This window comes from Electrona antarctica (genome assembly GCF_951216825.1).
Source record: "Electrona antarctica genome assembly, chromosome: 6".
In the NCBI taxonomy this organism is placed as follows: domain Eukaryota; kingdom Metazoa; phylum Chordata; class Actinopteri; order Myctophiformes; family Myctophidae; genus Electrona; species Electrona antarctica.
In genome coordinates, this window is record NC_136811.1 from 30,493,639 (window position 1) to 30,515,217 (window position 21,579).

General features: G+C 41.7%; 2 protein-coding genes across 8 annotated transcripts; both read left to right on the forward strand.

Moving 5' to 3' along the window:
* Window positions 1-1,097: 1,097 nt before the first annotated feature.
* On the forward strand, window positions 1,098-9,139 carry LOC306924714 (uncharacterized protein). 7 transcript variants are annotated; one of them, XR_013790199.1, is made up of 9 exons: window positions 1,098-1,236; window positions 2,437-2,584; window positions 2,728-3,527; window positions 3,781-4,035; window positions 4,739-4,916; window positions 5,017-5,300; window positions 6,452-6,499; window positions 7,040-7,095; window positions 8,584-8,633. XR_013790199.1 is itself a non-coding variant. In XM_079503334.1 (9 exons), the coding sequence occupies exons 2-9, from the start codon at window positions 2,491-2,493 to the stop codon at window positions 8,727-8,729; spliced, it is 1,797 nt and encodes a 598-aa protein (XP_079359460.1). In that variant the 5' UTR covers window positions 1,098-1,236; window positions 2,437-2,490; the 3' UTR covers window positions 8,730-9,139. The 7 variants fall into 7 exon arrangements, 6 of the variants coding, with proteins under 6 accessions (XP_079359460.1, XP_079359461.1, XP_079359462.1 ...); XM_079503334.1 differs by having other exon boundaries at window positions 5,017-5,250; window positions 8,598-9,139; XM_079503335.1 differs by having other exon boundaries at window positions 5,017-5,250; window positions 8,584-8,840.
* A 627-nt stretch (window positions 9,140-9,766) lies between these two features.
* LOC306924584 (uncharacterized protein) lies at window positions 9,767-21,241 on the forward strand. The gene is made up of 10 exons (XM_079503157.1): window positions 9,767-10,072; window positions 10,961-11,136; window positions 11,288-11,973; window positions 12,423-12,734; window positions 14,681-14,834; window positions 15,645-15,880; window positions 17,334-17,457; window positions 17,575-17,858; window positions 18,228-18,275; window positions 18,913-21,241. Exons 2-9 carry the CDS (start codon window positions 11,043-11,045, stop codon window positions 18,255-18,257), a joined length of 1,920 nt encoding a protein of 639 aa, XP_079359283.1. The 5' UTR covers window positions 9,767-10,072; window positions 10,961-11,042; the 3' UTR covers window positions 18,258-18,275; window positions 18,913-21,241.
* Window positions 21,242-21,579: the final 338 nt, after the last annotated feature.

A 21,579-nucleotide genomic window follows, 5' to 3' on the forward strand; every position in this document is an offset into this window, starting at 1 on the left:
GCACATGGAACAGATTTATACAAAAGAATGCGAAAGAATAACCCAAATAAGCCCAGGGCTTTTTCCATTAAGGTCATGTGTATTCAATGAATCGAGAACCCAGGAAGATAATTTCATCTTTCCTTGTGATGGCATTGTCACCCACTTTGACCGTGAACTTGCGTGAAGTCTAATTTGACCTTGTTTAATCTGGACCCCAAAAGAATGGATTCAGTTTTGCCTAGGTGTAGTGATAGTTTGTTATCAATGAGCCATGTGCTGATTCAACCGAGTTCAGAGGTAAGGGTCTCTTGAACCTGCAATCTGTCCTTGCCTGAGACCAGGAGTGCTGAGTCATCTGCAAACAAGAACAGATTGCAGTCACATGCTGATGACATGTCGTTTACGTACACTAGGAACAGTAAAGGCCCTTTAGTATGCTTCCTCGAGGAACGTCGCAGCTCACTGGGAGGGAGCAGGATAGGGAGTGATTTACAGTGTATTCCAGGTCAGTGTCCCATACCTTCGTTTGATTGGCTTGGCAGCAGATTTGAACAGGAAACACGGGAAACTCATGTGTTTAGCATTCAATTATCCTAAACACAATGTGCATACATATACACAATTTTAGCCCCTATAGGGCATAGCATTGGGCGTAGTTGTCTGGTTCCACTGAAAAATCTGCCATAGGGGAACGCCCTACCAACAGTCATTAAGACTTTTCCCCCTCACTGTATATTTATTTTACCTTCTTTATGATGATTTCCTGTTCTTTGTCTATATAGAAGTGTATATTTGTACGTCTCTAAATGTTATGATGAATTGAACAAGGTGGACTCTCTTGTAAAAAAAGTGTAGTGCTTTATTGGGTCGTCCACTCACTGTTGTTTTTGTATTGAGTTGTGCTTGAAATATACTGTAATTCTGCAAACTGTTAATAAATAGCCGACTTCAATCAATCAATCAAACCAGAGCCTTTTGTGGTGTTTCTGGACAACGGTGTATCCCACAGACTCACTCAAGTCAAATTGTGTCAAAAAAATTGTCAAATTTGAAGTCGGTGGGGCAGCCGGGTGGTGCATTTATAGTTGGCGATTTGGCGTACGGGGAGTGCAGTGCGTACAGCCTGGCAGTAGTCGCAGTACCATAACTCCAACAGTGGGAGGCACTATAGTACCATAGAGTTGGGCAGTACGCGTACGCCAACGGTTTGGTTATAATTCGCCGGAAACAGAAGAAGAGTGCAGTTGGAGCGAGGTGAGTTTCGAACAGACTCAATAAAATGCAAATATAAATATGTATATTTGTTTGCTTAATTTTCATGCTGAACAGTTGAGTTTGAAGCTCGCACGCCTAGTTGTGCGCCCAGGCGCGCTTCACGACGAGCCTCTAGTCCCATACTACAGTACCCCGTTCAGTTACTAAGTCAACCTGAACGAGCGTTGAGCACATTTCTCATAGCAAATTAGCATAGCTATATTCATCTGCTTTACTAGTGTAGAAGCCATGGATGTAATGCACCATGTCACTAGGTTTGGGGCCGTTGTGTAGTTGTTACCTTGGCATTATTAACTCCAAATATTGGCAAGATGGTATGGTAGGCCTGATACTAGCCATGGTTGGTTGGTTCACATGACGCTCGTAGCCTCGTACTTCATGTTTAAGGGCTACCCTGATGATACTAGCTCTGAAACATGACAGTCATGACGCAACTTCACCCTGTTTTACGCACTTTCTCAATTTACAACGTTAACGTCTACATAAACGTTCAGATTTAAAATGTAAAGTGCTCAACCCAGGGCCGCGGATGTTGACAATTCTACTCGGGCAGGTATAAGCACCTGTATCTTCCGTATTGTTAAATAAAAAGCATTTTGAATCCGATCGGTGGCAATTTTCTCAGTTTTTTCGCTATATGCTTTCAACTACGCGCCCCTATCGGTTAGGAGGTATTTTGCACTATGATACATTATAACTATGAGAAAATGGATAGTTTTAACACCTGTACATGGTGTCAGAGAATGAGCATTTTGAGTTTTTTTTTAATAAGCATGAGAAGGTTGAGAGGGTATCCATACATACATAATCTGTTTTTGTCTTGTGATTATATAAAAAAAAGAATCTCTGTATTGTTGAGTAAATGAGGAAGGTGAGAACCCTGGAGTTTGGTGTCAGGGCTTCGCAGCCTGGGTTGTTATAGATACTATTGCCGTAAGCAAACTATTAATGGAATACATTAATTTGTCACTCAATGACTACAGACTGATGGACAATGTGGACACTTAAAAAGATGCATCAATCTGCAGCAGAAATTTGTGTAAAATGATGCCTGGTATTCCATTCTCTCCTGTTTTTCATGAAGCCCAGTGCTGATAAATCAACTGCAGATCACAAATTGTATAACATTTTATAATCTGTTCTTAATAAAACGTATTTGACCAAAAAAATCAACTGCAGATCTGTCCGTGCCGAAAGTCCTTGTTCTGTCATCTGAGAAACCCAGCTGAGTAAATGGAGAAAGGAGAAACAGATCATGAAGACACATTCAGAGAGGAGGAAGATACAGATGAGAGTATGGAAGACAGTCAGCAACTTAATGATGAAGGTGAAGAAATATATTAAGTTAAAACATTCATTACTGTTGTTAAGATTTTGTCCTGAGTCTGCCAGAAGCCTCTATCCGCATTGGTTACCTTTTGCTCATTGTTAAAAAGTGTCTAATAACATGAGTTTATTTTTTTCTTACAGGAGGTGGGATTGTTTCTGACACTGAGAATCCTTGTTCATCATCAGAAGGCGATTTGAAGCAAGAAAACTGCAAAATGAAAGGTCGTCACCATTGTTCAATTTGTGAGAAATCATATTCCAGACCTGAACATTTGCAGCGCCACATTCGGGCAGCACACAAAGGGGTCGGACTGTACAGCTGTCCATACTGTAGCAAGCAATACCAGAAGAAAGAACATCTAGTAGTCCACCAAAGAGTGCACACCGGGGAGAAACCTCACTCATGCTCTGTATGCAGTAGAGGCTTCACCCGAAGACGGCATTTATTAGAACATGAAAGGACACACACAGGAGAAAAACCCTACCACTGCCCTGGATGTCCCAAAAGCTTTGCTACAAGGACAGGGCTGAGTGATCACAAAAAATCTCACACAAAAGAAAACCTCCTCTCCTGCTCTCTGTGTGACAAAGTTTTCACAGCATCGTCATCTTTGAATGATCATTTGCGCGTGCACAGCGGACAGAAGCCCCACCCATGCCCTCTGTGCTTGAAGACCTTCAATCGTCCGGGCAAGCTGAAGAAACACATGAGTATGCATACAGGAGATAGAGTTGTAAGCCTTCACTCCTGTTCTTTCTGTGACAAATATTTCACAGAATTGTCATCTTTGCATGATCATTTGCGTCTGCACACCGGACAGAAGTCCCACCCATGCCCTCTGTGCTTGAAGAGCTTTAATCGTCCGGGCAGATTGAAGAAACACATGCGTATACACACAGGAGATGTAGATACGTTGAATCCTGAAGACGACACTAGCAAGGTGAGATCATTCATCAGTAAGCTCTTGTGCTCTTCATGGGTTTAAACACTGAAACAATGGGAAGATTGTTTCATTGTTGCCATTTCTGTAGAGTTTACCGATATTTGTCTAGACATCAGCAACAAAGGATCAGACTATTCATTGTCTATTGTAGTATGTATACAGTAGTTGCCTTTTGGAGAAATATTTGGTTTCGGTATGAGTTGTCTGTTCAAATGAAAGACAATGTGGTATCTTCTTTTGTTTTGTCCAGTGTGATGAATATTTCTTCACCCCTGAGAAACTGGAGCAGCACAATCCCCTCCACCAGAGTGGGCTGCAGCATGTGTGTGAGCTCTGTGACAGTGGTTTCACCACAAAATCCAGCCTGCAGCAACATGTGATGATGTCCCATACTGGACCGTACCAGTGTGATGTGTGTAAGGAAAGATTCTCCACCAAGAAAGTTTTCAGAAAGCACCAAACACTCCACAAAAATGGTTCACTGCCATTAGGTGGACAGGACCAGGTGAATTTGCACATTTCTGCCATGAATAATATTTGTCTGACCAATGCATGATTGACTAAATTGCTTAGGAGCTTTTGGTTGTATTTCCCTTTTCCACATTTTAATAGCAGATTTGGGTAATTTTGGCTTTAGTTTCACATCTGTTCAAGCTTACAATAAGTACCCAGCTCTTGTACAAGTTAATATTTACAACGCGGAATGGAAACTACACAACATCAACCTCTTTGCACTTTAAGGTTTACACTCACTCACAGAGCACAGTGTATATATAAACGATCCAAATACATTGGTGAATATTTTAAATTAATTTGGCGATGCCTCAGTCATACAGGTTGATGGCTTTTCGCTGTGATCACTTTTATTTATTGCGAGGATGTACTCATGACACGAGTAACAGTTTAATCAGTCTCTAATGAGGCTTCTTCTAAAATGCAGGATAATCTTTCAGCTTTAAATATGGTTGAGTGAATGACTCAGACAAAACCATAACTAGATAAGGAGTTCCCAACGCAGCTACATCCAAATATGGAGTGTGTTGTATCAATGTGTCGTCATGGCATCAGTCAGCTCCACAAAAGGGGGCATGTCCATATATGGGCATATACTGATGAAGACATTGGTTGGATCGGCAGTGCCATGTAGGTATCTCTAGTAATATACATTTCATACAGAAATGGTGAATTAATTGTCTTTTTTTCCCCAGGATGCAGATGGCCAATTCAACACCTCTGAGTCCTTTACCTCAGCACCTAAATGTGACTCAAACGGGGAAAAAGGTTCAGTTTTGGATGAGGATATCAAAATGGAGAACGAGGAGTGTTCTGTCAGCGGTTTGATTAATTCAGATGGTGAGGAAGAGAACTGGAAGCCTGTTATAATCGGTAAGTGGCAGCAAATTAGGACTAGTGAGTGATGATCACATTATCGGTAGTAGTATTTGTCATCCATTTAACTACTTTACCGTCTTGCTACCTTCGTCAGACCAAAATGGCTGCCCGGAGAGCCAGGAAGGCAACAATGGAAAACCAAAGCACTGCTGTCCAGTGTGTGGCAGAGACTGTCGGAAGGCCTCAGCGCTGGTGAAACACCTGAGGATCCACTCAGGAGAGCGTCCCTACCAATGTCCTACCTGTGGGAAAAACTTCACCCAGCAGGTCCACATGACTGAGCACCAGAGGATACACACAGGGGAGAAGCCCTACACCTGCATGGGCTGTGAGAAGAGCTTCACCTTTTTCAGCGCGTTGCGGCGACATCAACGCCTTGTAACTGTTTTATTTATTATTGGTTTCCATAATAGTTTAATCTCAGTTTTTGAGTGGTGTAAACCACTCCTACAACTGGCTTTTGTGTGCAGAAAAAAATGAGCATGGTTGCTATGTTCAAAATAATTTCTGACGTAATTAAATCACACCCGGGTGAACTGGATGACCGTAGCAACCATGGTCATTTTTTCTGCACAAAAAGAGCCAGTTGTGAAATCACATCCGGGTGTGATTTCATTACGTCAGATCAGAGCTGATCAGGCTATATAATACCTTACCTTATATAATACCTCACATCAGACATTACGTCAGACCACAGCTGATCATGCTATATAAAACCTTACACCACTCAGTTCACACGGGTGTGATTTTTATTAACTTTACAAAGGATGTTTTTTATAAACCCTTAAATTAAGATTTCTTTTCTAGTACATGCATATTTGTACTAGGAAAAAAATGGAAATGGTAAAGAATGACTGCAGAAACCAAATGATATCTGTTCAGGATCAATAAAAGACTGTCCCTGTCTTTAGTGACATAATAATAATGGATTGCATTTTATAGCGCTTTTCTATGCGCTTTTCATGTGCCTACTCAAAGCGCTTTACAATGGTCCATTCATATGTTATTATTGATTGCAGTATGTGACGACACACACACTTCCTCAACTTATGCAGGTGAATGTAGGTCAAATGTACTGTAACATGCAATGCATTATTTTTGCTATTACACAGTGAAATCTCCTCCATGGCAGTGCTTAAAATACCTTTCCACTAGGGGGCAGCCGTGTAGTTTAATAGGTTAAACGTTGAGTTTCATCCTATTGACTTAAAATGAAATCACAAAGATAATGCTAACCATTGTCTTGAATTCTTGTGTGCCATGTGAAGATCATAAACCGTATGGGTTGTATAGATATTAGAAACAATGCCAATACCTAGATGTTATTACATGTTTACTGACAGCCACATAACTTCAGTCATTTGAACTAATTAGTTGCCTGCAAGGACGGTGATTCAAAGTTAAGCGATTTTGTTGATGACAACTAACGAAGATCGATAATAAATGAAATGCTGTAGAATGAATGATGTGTCAAATTGTAATGACTGCTAAGCAGTTTGAGCTTAATTTGTTTTTGTTTGTTTTTGCAGGGACGATGTCATGGGATTTTAGACAAATGTTGACATCAGTTTTTCAAGGTGAGTTTTCAGTTTAAGTACAATGAATTGACTCCTAGACTACAGTTATACGTATGAGATTGAAGGGGAAATTATGAATCAAGAAGTGCCCAGCAGCTCAGTCTGGTTGGTTCTGCAAATCTCACAGAACTGCTTTAAATGAAATTACAATTTCTGTATGTATTGCAGAACAGTTGTTACAGGAACTTAAAAGGAGCTTAAAGGAGTAGTTCACCCCAAAAGATATTGTCTCCACCAGGCGAAGGCATGGGGAGAGTATGTTTTGTAGTCTCCGTCCATCCCTCCGTGTGTGTGTCCGTCGATCTGTACAGCTAATCTCCGGCACCGTTGGCCCGGTCGATGCTAAACTTTGAACACACTCCCTGGATGCTGAGGACGAACCTCTGCCCCAAATTTTTTATATAGGATGTTAATGGTAAAAAATGTCCTCATAGAACAGAAAAAACATGGTTTACAAGAATCTTCACGAAATGTTCACTAAACTGGATTATGCTACATGACTACATACACTAACAGGCCGATTTGCATTTTTGCCTATAGAGGGTATGCGCATGCTTAAAGTGAATGGCACATCGAGTGGCAAAGCAACAGGCAAAGTGAGTTTAACATTGTTTAATGTTGTTTAATGCAATCAGATAGGACTTTTCTGTTTGGATGCATGGGCTGTCAAGGCCAGAAAGTAGTTTTTTGCCACTCAGTAGGCATTCCTGCATAACTTCCGGGTTTGATGATGTCACGCGCATACTCTCTATAACTGCATCGATCTGGGTCTGAGGACACTTTGGATTCCATGCGTGGACAGAAGAAGCTGTGTTTTGCGTCATTTCTTTTTTTTTCTTTTCCATCCACCACCAACGGAAATGACGCAAAACACAGCTTCTTCTGTCCGCGCATGGAAGTACAAGTGTAGCCTGGCTTATAAGCCAGACCGAATCAGCCGTTGGCAAAAACAAAATGGCTTATTAGCCAGGCTAGTTCAAGTGTGCCCAGGCTGTTTGTGTGAAACGCCACTAGGAGGCCCAGTATCTATAGTCATGTGATCAAGATCAGCTCAGTGGCCTGGTGGTTGGAGTGTTCCAAATTTTGCAGGATTGGCCCGTTTTGAACATTCCCTGAAGAAGACCTTACATTTCGAAAACGTTGGTTTCTGTTAATAAACTTCCAGCATCGTGGCTATGAGTGTGCAGCCTTTTTCTTCTTTTTCATTGTTCATCGCCTTAGGCCTTTAGCACCTCATATTGGTGTGCGACCTTCTCCTGCCTATTTATCCGTTTTGAACAAAATAATTTGAGGGAATGTTTACATGCACATTCCTACTAGGCCAAGGAATAAATCCCACCTTTTTACCTGCCTGTTATAGCGCCACCAGCAAGTGGAACAAAATGCCTCGAATCATGACTTTGAATGTCAAATTGCCATTAAAGGCGTAAGAAGAAATGGCACCATTTTCACATTGGCCTATTATAGAGCCACTAGGAAGCCACGATTTATAACCTACCTGGCCTGGTGGAGACCTGTGCTCAGAGGAGCACTTTTTCTAGTTTCCTATCAATTACACACCCCATGAAGTCTTGAATTCATGGACATTCTTTTGTTTTTGGCGCATTCCTGAGCCAATAATTTGTAGGAGTCTCAATTGAACTGTTATGATTATGAAGGGGGTTCCCTGGAGGGGGTCAATGACAAAGAGCTTAAGGATGTTTGGTAAACTTAATTAGGTACAGTATTAGGCTCCATGTAAGTCATTGAAGTAAATCAGTAACTTTACATTTGAATTTCCAAATGCACAGGGGAAAAACTAAAAAGATGGTAGCATATGCCGAGAAATCTATGCATCTAAGAGTATACTGTGTTCTGGGGAAAGAAATACATTGTTTTAAAAGTGTAATGTTTGAAAATGTTTTAAAATAGGCATAGCCTGTTTAAAACGTAGGCCTGCAAAATAGAAACCATAGACTTTACAGATGTAGCTATAGACGGGATTCTCATTTCTTGCATATCTTTTTGGATTAACAAAGTCTTCATATTTCTGGTTTGTTTAAAAAGGTTAAGAGTTTCTTTTAACAATTTGATAATCTGTGCAGTGTTGTGCCTACAGTATCTGCAGTGTCCCAGTCTTCCTCCACATGGGCTGGACCGGACCCTATCAAGACCATGGCAACCCTGGACCAAATGCACCGTCAAGGGAAACCCAAATCACCTAAACCTGTCGGTGCTACATTTCGTCTAAACGGAAAGGAAGCAGTGGTTTTCATTCCTGGGGAGGGTCAGGGACACAACCTACATGAGCACAACATGGTGCTGGTGGAAGGTGGCAGGACAGGACCTTTGATCATGTAGTGAAGGATTTTTTTGTTTCCCCTGTTTGATCTACTGTATCATTGAAACTATTATTTAATACATTTATGATTTGTAATGGCATTGGTGTATGAAATATCATAAAGTCAAACAAATCTATTGCTTGCTTTCAGCCGCAGGATTGAAATAGATTAATATAATTATAGTCTATAGGCTACTCATACTTTTTTTTTCTGAGTGAGGTTGAATTACACTGGTGTCTCTTTGAAGTGGAGTAACTATTGAAATTAAATATTTTTTGGTTGAAGTTGGTTTGGTTTTACATTAAATATGTAAAACCGGTTTTAAGATTATTATTACATTTAATTATATTAACCAGAGGATAGTGACCATTATTAAAAATGTGCAAATCTTTATTCTGATCAAGTAGGGCTATGCTCTATCTAGTATACAGCTAGTGATTGATTGATTGATTGATTGAAGAATTTATTAACAGTTTGCAGAATTACAGTACATTTCAAGCACAAACTCAATACAAAGGCTGTTAACTGAGTGGACGACCCAATTAAGCATTACACTTGTTTCCAACAGGGTCCACCATGTTCAAATCATCAAAACATTTAGAGACGTACAAATAGACACTTCTATAGACAGAACAGGAATTCATCAAAGTATTATTAGTCTGAGTCTATTGTCTGTGACTCTATATACTAGTCTGTACTAGATATATTTTTTAGCCTAAGCCTACTGTAGGCCTATTATTATATGTACTGTACGTGCATACTGTGCGCATACATAAATACAAATACAATTAACGATTGCCTGATTGCCATTCTTTGAGTCCAAAGTAACATTCCATAGTGCAAGTTATCCACTTATCGATTACATCACCGACTCCTCGCCGGACTGAAAATCGAGCGCACCCGATCCTGCTGGCTCCTCCTGCACAGTCTAGAAGAAATATGCAGTTTGTTTACACGTCATAATTTCAGCAAAACAGTTTCTGCTTCTGGGAATGTTTTCACTGTCGCATTGAGTGCAGTACTAAATCTACGGATGCACGACGTTACGCCTAACACAATCCGGACTCTGCACTGGAGTTAAAGTCATAGGTTAAACTAGATGGTTACAATTCTTACAATTAAATACCATCTAACAAGGTCTATAGCTAACGTTAGCATTAGCCAAAGTCCAAGGAATCTTGAAAGGCTGATGAGCTGCAATTGATGTCTTTTTATCTCTTCGTGGTTTGCTCTTCCGACATAGGAAAGCACGGTACGTGGTGGCACTGAAAGCATGCCTGAGCATCATTTTGATCAAGTTTTGCCGTTTGCTAGCTAGCATAAAAAAGAAAGAACCAGGAATGTTAGCATCCGGTCGCACTTTATTCCAGGTGCATGCAGGTGTCGCTATTGAGCAGGTTCAATATGTAGGTATACTGGTAGCAGCTAAATATCGTCTGAAAAAAACCTATGAAATGAGTCGAATGACGTGCATAAAGCATGTCAGCCTCCTTGATTTAACTCATTCACCACCAGGCACATACAATTACGCAGTTGTCGCTCATAATTCCCTACTTCAATCATGTATAGGCCGCCTATGACAGTCGTACCAATAGTCAAGCACCAGCACCACTAACATAAAATTTGAATATTCAGCACTTAACAAGATCCTGGTTTATAAAGGATGCTGTATTATTATGGGAGGGATGGAAATGCATACTTTTTAGCTCAAGATCCCAAAGAGAAATTAAGACATTTTCCCAAACTAATGAAAATAGCAAATATACACGCTTTGCACCACGTTGTGAGCTTTTAGATCAGCTATTTTCACTATTCTTAAAGTTTTATATTCTTTCCAATTCATGGATTTATTTTTTCCATTCATGAAATTATCTTAGAAAAATAATTTGTTTGTTTTTTATAATTAAAAACAAAGTGTAGGAAACAAAAAAGAAAGTGACATTTACCCACAAATCACTTCCCATAAAAATGTGTCCATGTGGGTCGCGACCCACTGCCTCTAGGAGGCCATTGTCTGCACTGTAATGTAGACTACTTAGTGACTGAAATGTATTTTTAGGCATAGTGCAAACTAAGGGAGATCTGAATTAAAGATCACTGTAATGATGCCTGGTATTCCATTCTCCTTTATTTCATGAAGCCTGTGGTGATACATCAACCGAGGATTGCTCCATGCTGGGAGTCCTGGTACTGATTGTCATCTGAGAGACCCAGTTGAGTTAATGGAGGAAGGAGAAACGGATCATGAAGACACATTCAGAGAGGAGGTAGATACAGATGAGAGTACAGAAGACAGACGGCAACATATTGGAAAAGGTGAAGAAATATAAATGTGTATAAAACAAACAACATTCATATTACTGTTAAGGTAATATGAGTCTGCTGTATTTAGCTTTAGTTATTACTCATAAAAGAATAAATGTCTTATATCTTCTTCAGTGTCTTAACATCAGTTTGTTTCTTACAGAAGGGAGTATTAGCACTGAGAATCCTCGTACATCAGCAGAAGGTGATTTGAAGCAGGAGGGTCCTCACCATTGTCCAGTTTGTGGGAAAGCATTTACTAGATCTTACCATGTGACTCGCCACATGAAAACACACTCAGGGGACAGACCGCATGACTGTCCCATCTGCGGAAAGCATTTCACGCGGAAAGCCACCCTGGTTGTCCACCAAAGAGTGCACACCGGGGAGAGACCTTACTCGTGCTCTGAGTGTGGAGTGAGTTATGCACAGATTGCCTGTTTGAGGAGGCACCAGCTGAGGCATGCCTCAGAGAGACCTTACCACTGTTCTGTATGTAGGAGAGGCTTCATCCAAAAACGATATTTAATACAACATGAAAGGACACACACAGGAGAAAGACCCTACCACTGCCCTGCATGTCCTAAACGCTTTGCTTCAACAACAGGGCTGAAGGAGCACCAAAAATCTCACACAGAGGACAACCTCCACCCCTGCACTCTCTGTGACAAGGTTTTCACCTCATCATCATCTTTGAAAGATCATGTAAGAAAGCACACAGGACAGCCAGGACCCCACCCTTGCCCTCTATGCTGGAAGAGCTTCAATCGTCCTGGCTTGCTGAAGAAACACATGTCTATACACACAGGGGATGGAGACACATTGAATCCTGAAGACAACACTAGCAAGGTGAGACATGGATCATTCATCAATCAATCCTGGTGCTCGTCCTCCTGGGCTTAAAGACTGAAACAATGGGGCGGTTGTTCGTTGTTGTAGGCAGGATCTGCTCGAAAATCCGATGGCGCATTAGTCCTACAACTTGACTTCGCTTGAGGTTAGAGTTAGGGACAGGGTTAGTGATGGGCCGAGTCAGAACAACGCGCTGTCGGAAAAATACGCCATCAGAATAATGCCGCTGATCCGTAGACAAGTAGTGGTTCTTGACCAGGCCTTGCCTTCTGCCAGGCTACAATTTTAAATAATGTCACTGACAAAGTAGGAGTATTCTCATTGTTTTGTGTAGTATTGCACCATGCACGTGTAGTCTACCATGTACAAAAATACACTGTTTACAGTTTACAGTTTATATTGGTTGTCAAAATGAATAACAATATGTTGTTTTCATCTTTTGAAAGGTAACACTCCATCGTTGCGACCTATGTGACGCATATTTCACCCCAGAGAAACTGGAGCAACACAATCTCCTCCACCAGAGGGGTCTGCCATATGTGTGTGAGATTTGTGGCAGAAGTTTCTCCAGAAAATCCAGACTGGAAGAACATGTGATGTCCCATACTGGAGAGAGGCCCTACCAGTGTGATGTGTGTAAGAAAAGATTCTCCATCAAGAGAGTTTTCAAAAAGCACCAACAAATCCACACTAGGGGAGGATCAACAACAGAGTCACTCTCCGTAAATGGTTCATTGCCATTAGGAGGACAGGATCAGGTGAATAATAATAATATTGTCTGACAAACACCTTGAATTAATTGCTTAGGACTTTTTTTTATTGTATCCCCCGCCCCCAGTCACAGTAGCCCTTCATAAATTATTATGTTTATAATAGATGTTTTTGACACCACAGTGAAGGGAGAAAGGAAAGAGAGGGAATTTCTTGGAGAGAGGGTGACTCAAACCAGTCATCAGTAAGCTCTGCCGAGTGTCTTTTCACTTAAAATCCTCTTTCATGTAATATTTGAAATGTCTTACTGCAGCTAGTAAGACATTATAAATTGTTGTAGATTAAACATTGTGATATGAATTACATTTCTCTTTTATAGAAAACAAAAAATGAAAGAAAAGGACAAAAAAGAGAAAGAAAACCCTCAACCCTCCCACCCATACTGCTCAGTGACACCGCAGAATAGAATAAAATAGTAAGATGAAAAATGTCATCTGAAAAGAAAATGGCGTACAGTCAACCATATCAGTGGTATCCTGTCTATTAATTGTTTCTACTCATGTAATGGACAAGGGGCAGCCAAACCTTATCAAATTGTCTCTCCCTGTTTCTCAGGAAATACCTTATATTATTCTCTCAAGATGAAGCGTACTAGTCATTTCATTTAGCCAATGCTTAAGTGCAGGAGCCTCCTCCTTTTTCCAGTGCGTCAAAATTAGTTTTTTTGCTGTAATCAGACCATATGTGACCAGATTTGACTGAGAGACTGCCATCGCGCAAATTCCAGCTTTTCACCAGAGGAGAAAAACTTTTTTTTTTTTTTTTTTTCCCCAAAATGAGTTTATAGCACAGGCAGACTCTTCACATCCTAGAGCATGTCTGAAATAAGTGTCAGAGCTGAAATCGACATGTAAATATGAAATAAATGCTTAAACATGTAGCTAGGTGTAGCTAGAGTCCACAGAAGTGATCCTTTCAAGCCTGTTTTCTGCAAGACATTACTCTATAAGCCATATCTCCAAAACTGGAGGGTCAAACTGAACAACCAATATGTAAATTTGAAGCTATGATTCCCTGCCTTCACATGACATGAAAAAAAACGAAAATTCAAAAAAATCCAATGGCAGTCCCTCAGTCAAATTTAGTCACATATGAGAAGAGTTGTTTCTGTGCTCTCGTCAACATAGGCATGGAGTCTGACAAACCCAGAATAATTAGCAGCTAGGAAACTTTAATGAAATATTTTGAAAGAATGTCTTCATACTTAAAATTGTATAAATAGGAGGTTTTTTTAGAACTTTGGAACGGGGAATAGAAACAGAAAATGTGTAGGACTTTAGCTGTCACACAATGTCTCTGCAAGTCAGAACTCAGAACTGTGAGTCAAACTGAAGTTGAAAGTTTGATGGAATGTCTTGAACACAATGGGAGTTGGGTGGACAAGTGTAGTGTCAAAGCTCATGTTCTTATCACAATCTAGTCAATATCACACAATGTACACATCAATGTAAATAGAGATGTGGAGGAGGGCCAATTGTCTAATGGCCATTTTCTCTCACCCTTTGTCAGCCTTCTGATTGGTCCCTGACTGACTGACCAGCAGGCTCTTTCTGCCTTGTTCCGCCCTCGTTCCACCTTGTTTATGTTGAATTTGCTAAAACATCATTTTTGGAAAAAACTAAAAACAAACATGATATGCCCAGTCATCATGCTGCATCTGTGATGTTCCTTTTTACTGACACCAAGTTTAAAATAAGAATTGAACGCACAGAATATCAATATGAAGCAACTGAAAAACATGTGTTTCAATGGTAGTGGATGGAGAGAGAGGATTTTTGTCCAACCACGAAACGGCAACCAATGGGTGCGAAGAGTGACACAACCACGGGCGGGACTTGACAAAGGGTGAAATCAAATCTCAAAAGTGGTCTAGAAATGACCAGTTCAGTTTGGAGATTATCATCACTGTTCTTGCTTCCTTCCATTCCACTAGAAACCTGATGACCACCTGGAGTCTAACCAATCATTGTCTCCTGATGGTAATAATGGGCTCCAGGATGTTCTGGTTAAAAACGGAGAGGATGATCCGGTTGCCAGTGCAGTAATCATGTCTGATGGAGAGGAAATAATACAATCTTTTCAACCTGGTAAGCATGGATTTGTAAAACAAAAAACAAAAAGCTTTTCTGGACAGAATAGATGATAAAGTTACACTGATATTGACATGGCATTAAAAAAATAAAGGTAACGTTGAACATAAACGGGGGTGGGGGGTCAGAGGTAGAGTGACTGGATGGAAACCGCAAGGTTCCCAGTTCGAAACTCCCCCAGCCTCATTCAAGACACAAATGGAAAAGGGCAGTGTAGTTGAGGGAGGCGGATGTAGAAGCCACTATAGTAATGAGTGAGAGCTGACCAATTTTTACAGAGGCGATGGTTAGAAGGTTGTGTCTTTTCCTCCCAATCCATAGCGCTGATTCATATATTTTCCTTGTACATACAAGGAATTAGACTTTATTATGTTTGGGATATTTATGCTCTATTTCAGATAGGTTAATGTAGTGAGACAGAGGGAGACAAGACATGCAAGACAAGACAGAGGTCCGATTCAAACCCCTCTCTGAGCCTTCAGGTACTCATAGATTGTCCAGTTTAATAGATAGGCAAGACAAACGACAAGACAATGCATTAAATGAAAACCTAACACAGTTATGGAAGTACTTTGCATTCTGCGTAAACTGCAAACAGATCATTAACCAAAAAACACCCAAGGCTCAGATGCAGACTTTTTAATCTGGTTTAAGTGTTTCGGCCATTAGCCTTCCTCAGAGCAGATAAAAGTCCCTTTTATCTGATCTGAGGAAGGCCAATTGCCGAAAAGACTGTAGCTACCTTATACTGTCTGAACTCTGAAATGTCTTCATATTTTGTATTCTGATGACACAACCTGTTCCTAGTTAAAGTGGACAGACCAAAAACCAGGAGGAAAATCCACATCTGCACCGTCTGCGACAAGAGCTACACAAGACCATCCAGGCTTAAGGAACACATGAAAATCCACATTGAGGAAAATGAGAAACTCCACTGTTCCATCTGTCCAAAGAGCTTTCTGCGTCCAAGCCTACTGAAGAAACACTTGCGGATACATATGCGGGATGGGCTCACATTAGATCCTCTGAACGGCACCAGCAAGGTGAGAAACAAAAAGGATATTGTACTGTATTTTGAATTGAATATCTGCTGTTCAGACCTAAACAAGGTAGCCTCGTGTAGCCAGCCTTCATCTGTCTTTGCAATGCATATTGCCCCGGGCAAAGTTTTTAATGCATTTCTGATAGAAATACAGTGTGATAAATGTATTTATTTTTTATCCCACAATTTTGTAACCCATTTTTCAATTATCTAAATGTGATCCTGGGCTCTACACACCCTCCGCCAACCTAGTCCCCATATATGGGGAACATTGGGAGAGCCGTTGCTCATGAACTCATGCTTCCTTCATGCCTGAGGGTCCAAGTTGCTCCTTTACACCTGACGGGGGAGTTTCCCTGGTTGGACGTAGCGTGTGGAAGGAACACGTTATTCCAACCAGTTGCTTTCCCCTCCATCAGGCGCCCCAGCTGGCCAGGGGAGGCAGTTTAGAGACCAGGATTACTTATTTTTGTGAGGGTACCTACCCTAGGGGACACGGGGAGAACATGCAAACTCCACACAGAAAGGCCCTTTCGCCAACCCCGCCTCGGGTATGGGCACTGATGACGCGGAGGAGGAAACACGACGCGAGCACCCACAGCGCCCCGAGCGGGAATCGAACCCAGGACCTTCTAGCTGTGAGGCAACAGCACTACCAACTGTGCCACCGTGCCCCTGATAAATGTATTTCTGAACACCCTACCCGTAACACTAACTCTGTCACGGTCTAAAACTTTACTTTATTTAAAAAAAGTTGTTTGCTGTTGGCACAAAAATAGTAGCGCAAGCAGGATTCGAACCCGGGAGAGAGGTGTGGATTGAAAGTCGAGTCACTAGACCACTATGCTACGAGGCAGCTGGCAGAAGGGCTTCAACGCCCAGCTCATGTAAAAACTAAGAAAATCCCCGCCCAGTAGGGGTGGGAAGCCTCCGCATCCCTTCCCGATATTCAGAAGACGTTGAGGGCTGATTTGACCCTTTTGCAACTAATATCCACGCAGTGATATTAGTATTGTTACGCGAGGCTAATGTATTACCAATGCATCATGTTTTGGTGATTTTGCTGTTATATATTAATTAAAGCAATAAGCCACAAAAGGCTGTGGTTTACTGTGTATTTTAGAACGGATATGGGGAGTTGCAGCGCTATCTAGAAGAGTGGGCACCTTTTTTTGTCTTATTTTTTTGGAAGAGTGGGCACTCTGTGGTGTACTTAATTGGGGGGAAGACGGGGCACCATTTGGGGAGAAGACGAGGCACTTGAGGTGGATGTTTTGGCAGAAGACTGGACACTATTTGGGGAATACTGGGATGGGTACGACTTCAATTGTACTCTCTGAGTCTGAACTGATTAATACGTTTTAATTTTCTCTGTGTATACACTATGTGTAGCCACATAAATGGTACAATATTCAGTATATATTGTCATGTCTTTTTTAATGTCTTTTTCCCAGGGTGCAGGTGACAAAGGTTCTATTTTAGAGAATGCAGGTGACAAAACAGAGAACGAGGAGGTGTCTGCCAGCGGTTTGATTAATTCAGATGGTGAGGAAGAGAATTGGAAGCCTATTATAATCCGTAAGTGGCAGCAAATTATGAGTGATAATAACATTATTCAAATTATTATTATTAGTAGTATTTGTTATCCATCATGAAACTTCTTCATAACAACCACCATCTTGTTACCACAATCAGACAAAAATGGCAGCCCGGAGAGCCAGGAAGGCAACAATGGCAAACCAAAGCACTGCTGTCCAGTGTGTGGCAGAGACTGTCAGAAGGCATCGGCGCTGGTGAAACACCTGAGGATCCACTCAGGAGAGCGTCCCTACCAATGTCCTACCTGTGGGAAAAACTTCACCCAGCAGGTCCACATGACTGAGCACCAGAGGATCCACACAGGGGAGAAGCCCTACACCTGCATGGGCTGTGAGAAGAGCTTCAGCTTTTCCAGCGCCATGCGGCGACACCAGCGCCTTGTAAGGGCTTTAGGGGCACCATTAGGCTTATTATAGCCTGGCCTAGTCCGCCTGCTTTCTGGTCTAGAGGGGTGGGCACGCAAGGAGCAACCGCTGGAGAATATTGGTTCACCCAAAGTGACGTCCCCTCTGCACTGTAGTTCACTCCCACTCCTACTCTCCTAGACCAGGAAATGTCTCTCGTTCCCCAAGGCTTTCATTTTTTGAGCCGAACACGAACGAAAATGAAAGCCTGGGTACCGAGTGTGTGTGTGTGTGTGTGTGTGTGTGTGTGTGTGTGTGTGTGTGTGTGTGTGTGTGTGTGTGTGTGTGTGTGAGGGAGAGATTTAAGCTTCAAAATAATTCGTTTTTGTTTTGTTCATTTTGCAGGGACGATGTCGTGGCGTTTTAGACAAATGATGACATCACGTTTGCAAGGCAAGTTTTCATTAGCATTTTTTGTAACAAAAGTGTCCAGCGGATTTAAACTGTTTAAATGCTTTAAATTAAATTAGCCTTGCTGAGTTTGACTTTCACAATAAGTATGTGTTGTGAAAATCAATCAATAATATATTACCGGTATATACAGGCTGATTATACCCTTAGATCTCCATATATGGAGCTGACCTGTTCTGACATTCCATATGTTGATCCTTCCCACGCCGTCCTTCCTCTTTTGACTGATACCTGTCCATTCAAACTATACACGCGGCAGCCGGCAAAAACTAGAGTTCTCAACAGGCCCGAAAATTAAGGCCCTACCTAACTGTCTGGCCCAATGCCCCGCCTGGCCTTACTAATTAGCACACATTTTACGCCCTACCCTGCCCGAAAACGTCTGTTGTTTCAGGTCGCTTCTCGCCCTCAGGGTGTCTTACTGGTAATAATACATATACATATAGGTTAATAGATTAAAATAAGTACCGGTATAAACATTCTGTCGTATTTACTAGTTTATCCTTTCTTCAGTTCGTGTCTGGTATGATTCTTGCATATCCTTTTGGCTTAGAGGACTTGTAGACTGTTATGTTGTGGGTGAAAAAGCTATACCATTTACTAATTTACATCTCTCCAGTGTCCCAGTCTTCCTCCACATGGACAGGACCAGACCTTTTCAGGACCATGATGACACTGAACCAAAGTGGGAAACCCAAATCACTACCTAAACTTGGCAGAGCTACATTTGGTTATCCTCAACAGTCTTCTTTCCTGGGGATAGGCCCAACATGGTACTGGTGGAGAGGGGCAGGACACAGGATCTTCCGGGGGTAAAGTGACTGGTCAGAGGCAAATATGATTTCATTCTTCCTGACTGCCAGAGACTGTTTTTAACACTGAATGATATCCGTCTAACGCATGTGCAGGTTGAGTAATTCATATCAACAAAGTCACAGCTGTGATTATATGATGACGGTGGCAGTAGCCAGCTTATATAAGCCCACGCTGTCATTAATGACTTCCCTTTGATCATCTCGCAGGCAGGCTACGCGTAGCAGGTTTGAGGTTATAAAAAACCAAAGCTGTCGTATTTTCACAGGGAGCCCTGTGAGTTAACCATATATGGGCTGGAGCCTCGTATTGCGTGCTCCAAGGGCTGCGATTAAGACTTTAATGTGTTATTGAAAACCACCTACAATATAACTATAGCTCCCAGCAGACCACTGTTTGCGCTGGACACTGAGAAAGACGCCACAGGTTTGTATGGTTTATAGAAGAGTCTTTCTCTCATAGTTGTTGAACAACACTTCAGTTGTATGCATTTTCAGTTTGATTGTCTAGAAGCGGATGTTCTCGCTCATTTCAGTGCCTGAACAACTTAAGTTGCTGATTATTATTATTATTATTATTATTATTGTGATTGCCTGTTGAGTGTTTTCGCTCATTACAGAGCTTATTTAAGTGTATAGTGTTATAACTGTTTCACAATAAAAGTGCTTCCACTTATGCTTGATAGGTGATTTGTTTTATTGTATTGCTTCCATCGCTCTAGTAACTACTTCACTATGGCACATGCTTGCCGTGCCTGAATGGTACCACTGTTATCACTGAAGTCCAGGAACACAGACCATTTGGTTGCTAAAGTTGACACCTTGGCATCTCAATTTGTGGAGATGAAGGAGTTGCTCCCTAACCTCCAGCCGGATAGACCTGTTCCCCAGGTTGACTGCTATCAACCCTGCCACAGTAGGATGGGATGAGGACGATTCACTGTCTACAACGGCTTGCACCGACTTCGGTGATGAGATTGGACCAGAGGAGGCAGAAGTGGCCACCTGTATTTCAGACACCAGCTCTCTGTGGTTGGGAAGTGAATCCAGAGTGGGCTCGGGGGCTGCCATGGTTTAGATTAAGCCTGTTGTTCGTATGCCACATTCAGGCTGGGCCTGAATGATGCCCCGACAGCAGCAATTCCTAAAAGTGTCTTCTTTAGATTTGCTCCACCTCAGGCTGCTTTCTCTGTTCCCAACTCCGAGCAATACATTGCAGAGTGCCACAAATGCTGGGAAGACCCCAAGTCCCAGACCCACTGTGTCTCTGATGCTAGGGCCTTGGCCTCTAGGGCAGGATTCTGCCACTTATGGGCTGGGCAGCGTGCCATCTGTGGAGCCATCTATTGCCTCTCTGATTTGTTCGCCCAATGAAATGCTATGACCAGTTTCCCGTTGCCCCAGGCCCCAGTATTGTATTACAGACGAGCTACTGGCCAAAAGTCATGACACAGCGAAGGAAATGTGTGCTACGACCACGTGGGTTGCACCCTGTACTTTTGCCCGGTTCTACAGGGTTATGTTGCTGGAACCACGGCAGTTGCGACTGCTGTTCTATGGGTCCCTTGGCTTAGGCCATTCCCGGCAAGGTAGGATTCCTCGTGAATTTGTTAATACTAGACATCCAGTGTTAAGCACTGCCTCTGCCAGTCAGGAAGAATGAAATAGAACAAGAGTTACATATGTAACTACAGTTCTATTAACTCTTGATTGCTGCCAGAGTTCGCTGTCACTCGGAACCTTGTGAGAAGATTCTGTAGGGAAGTCATTCATGGCGGCACGGGCTCATGTATGCTGGCTACTGCGTTCCACGCCCACCGTCATCATGTCACAGCTGTGACTTAGTTGATATTAATTACTCGACCTGCACGTGCGTGAGACGGATATCATGCAGTCATCCAGAATTCCTAGATCCATAGTTAGCTAGTTACATACTATTTTGGTGGGTATATTATGTATCATTGGAACTATTGTGATGCACATTGCATCATTGCTATGTGCATCTACATACATCTACATATGTGCATTGATGATGCACATTTTCTGGCATTAGTATGCCAATTAGTTTTTTTATCATGTTTTCTTTCTGTATAAACAATACTATTGTCGTCTGCTGTCAACTGAGACTGTTTAAGGGTGGAGATGAATACATAAAATGTCCCTCATTGCAATCTCGTATGTGGCATAATCCTGCTTTGGTTGAAATTATTGTATCCTGTTTTAAGTTTATTTTTAAAAGAACAGTAACTACTCTATTATATAATTTGTGTGTGTGTGTGTGTGTGTGTGTGTGTGTGTGTGTGTGTGTGTGTGTGTGTGTGTGTGTGTGTGTGCGTGTGCGTACCACCTGTTACTAAATGTCACATAATGCAGGAGGCAGCAAAATGTTGTGTTATTGAAAACAAGCACTTCCAAACTCTGACGCTTAGAAAAATAATCAATTTGCAGGGCATTTCTTGACAGAAAGTAGCTCA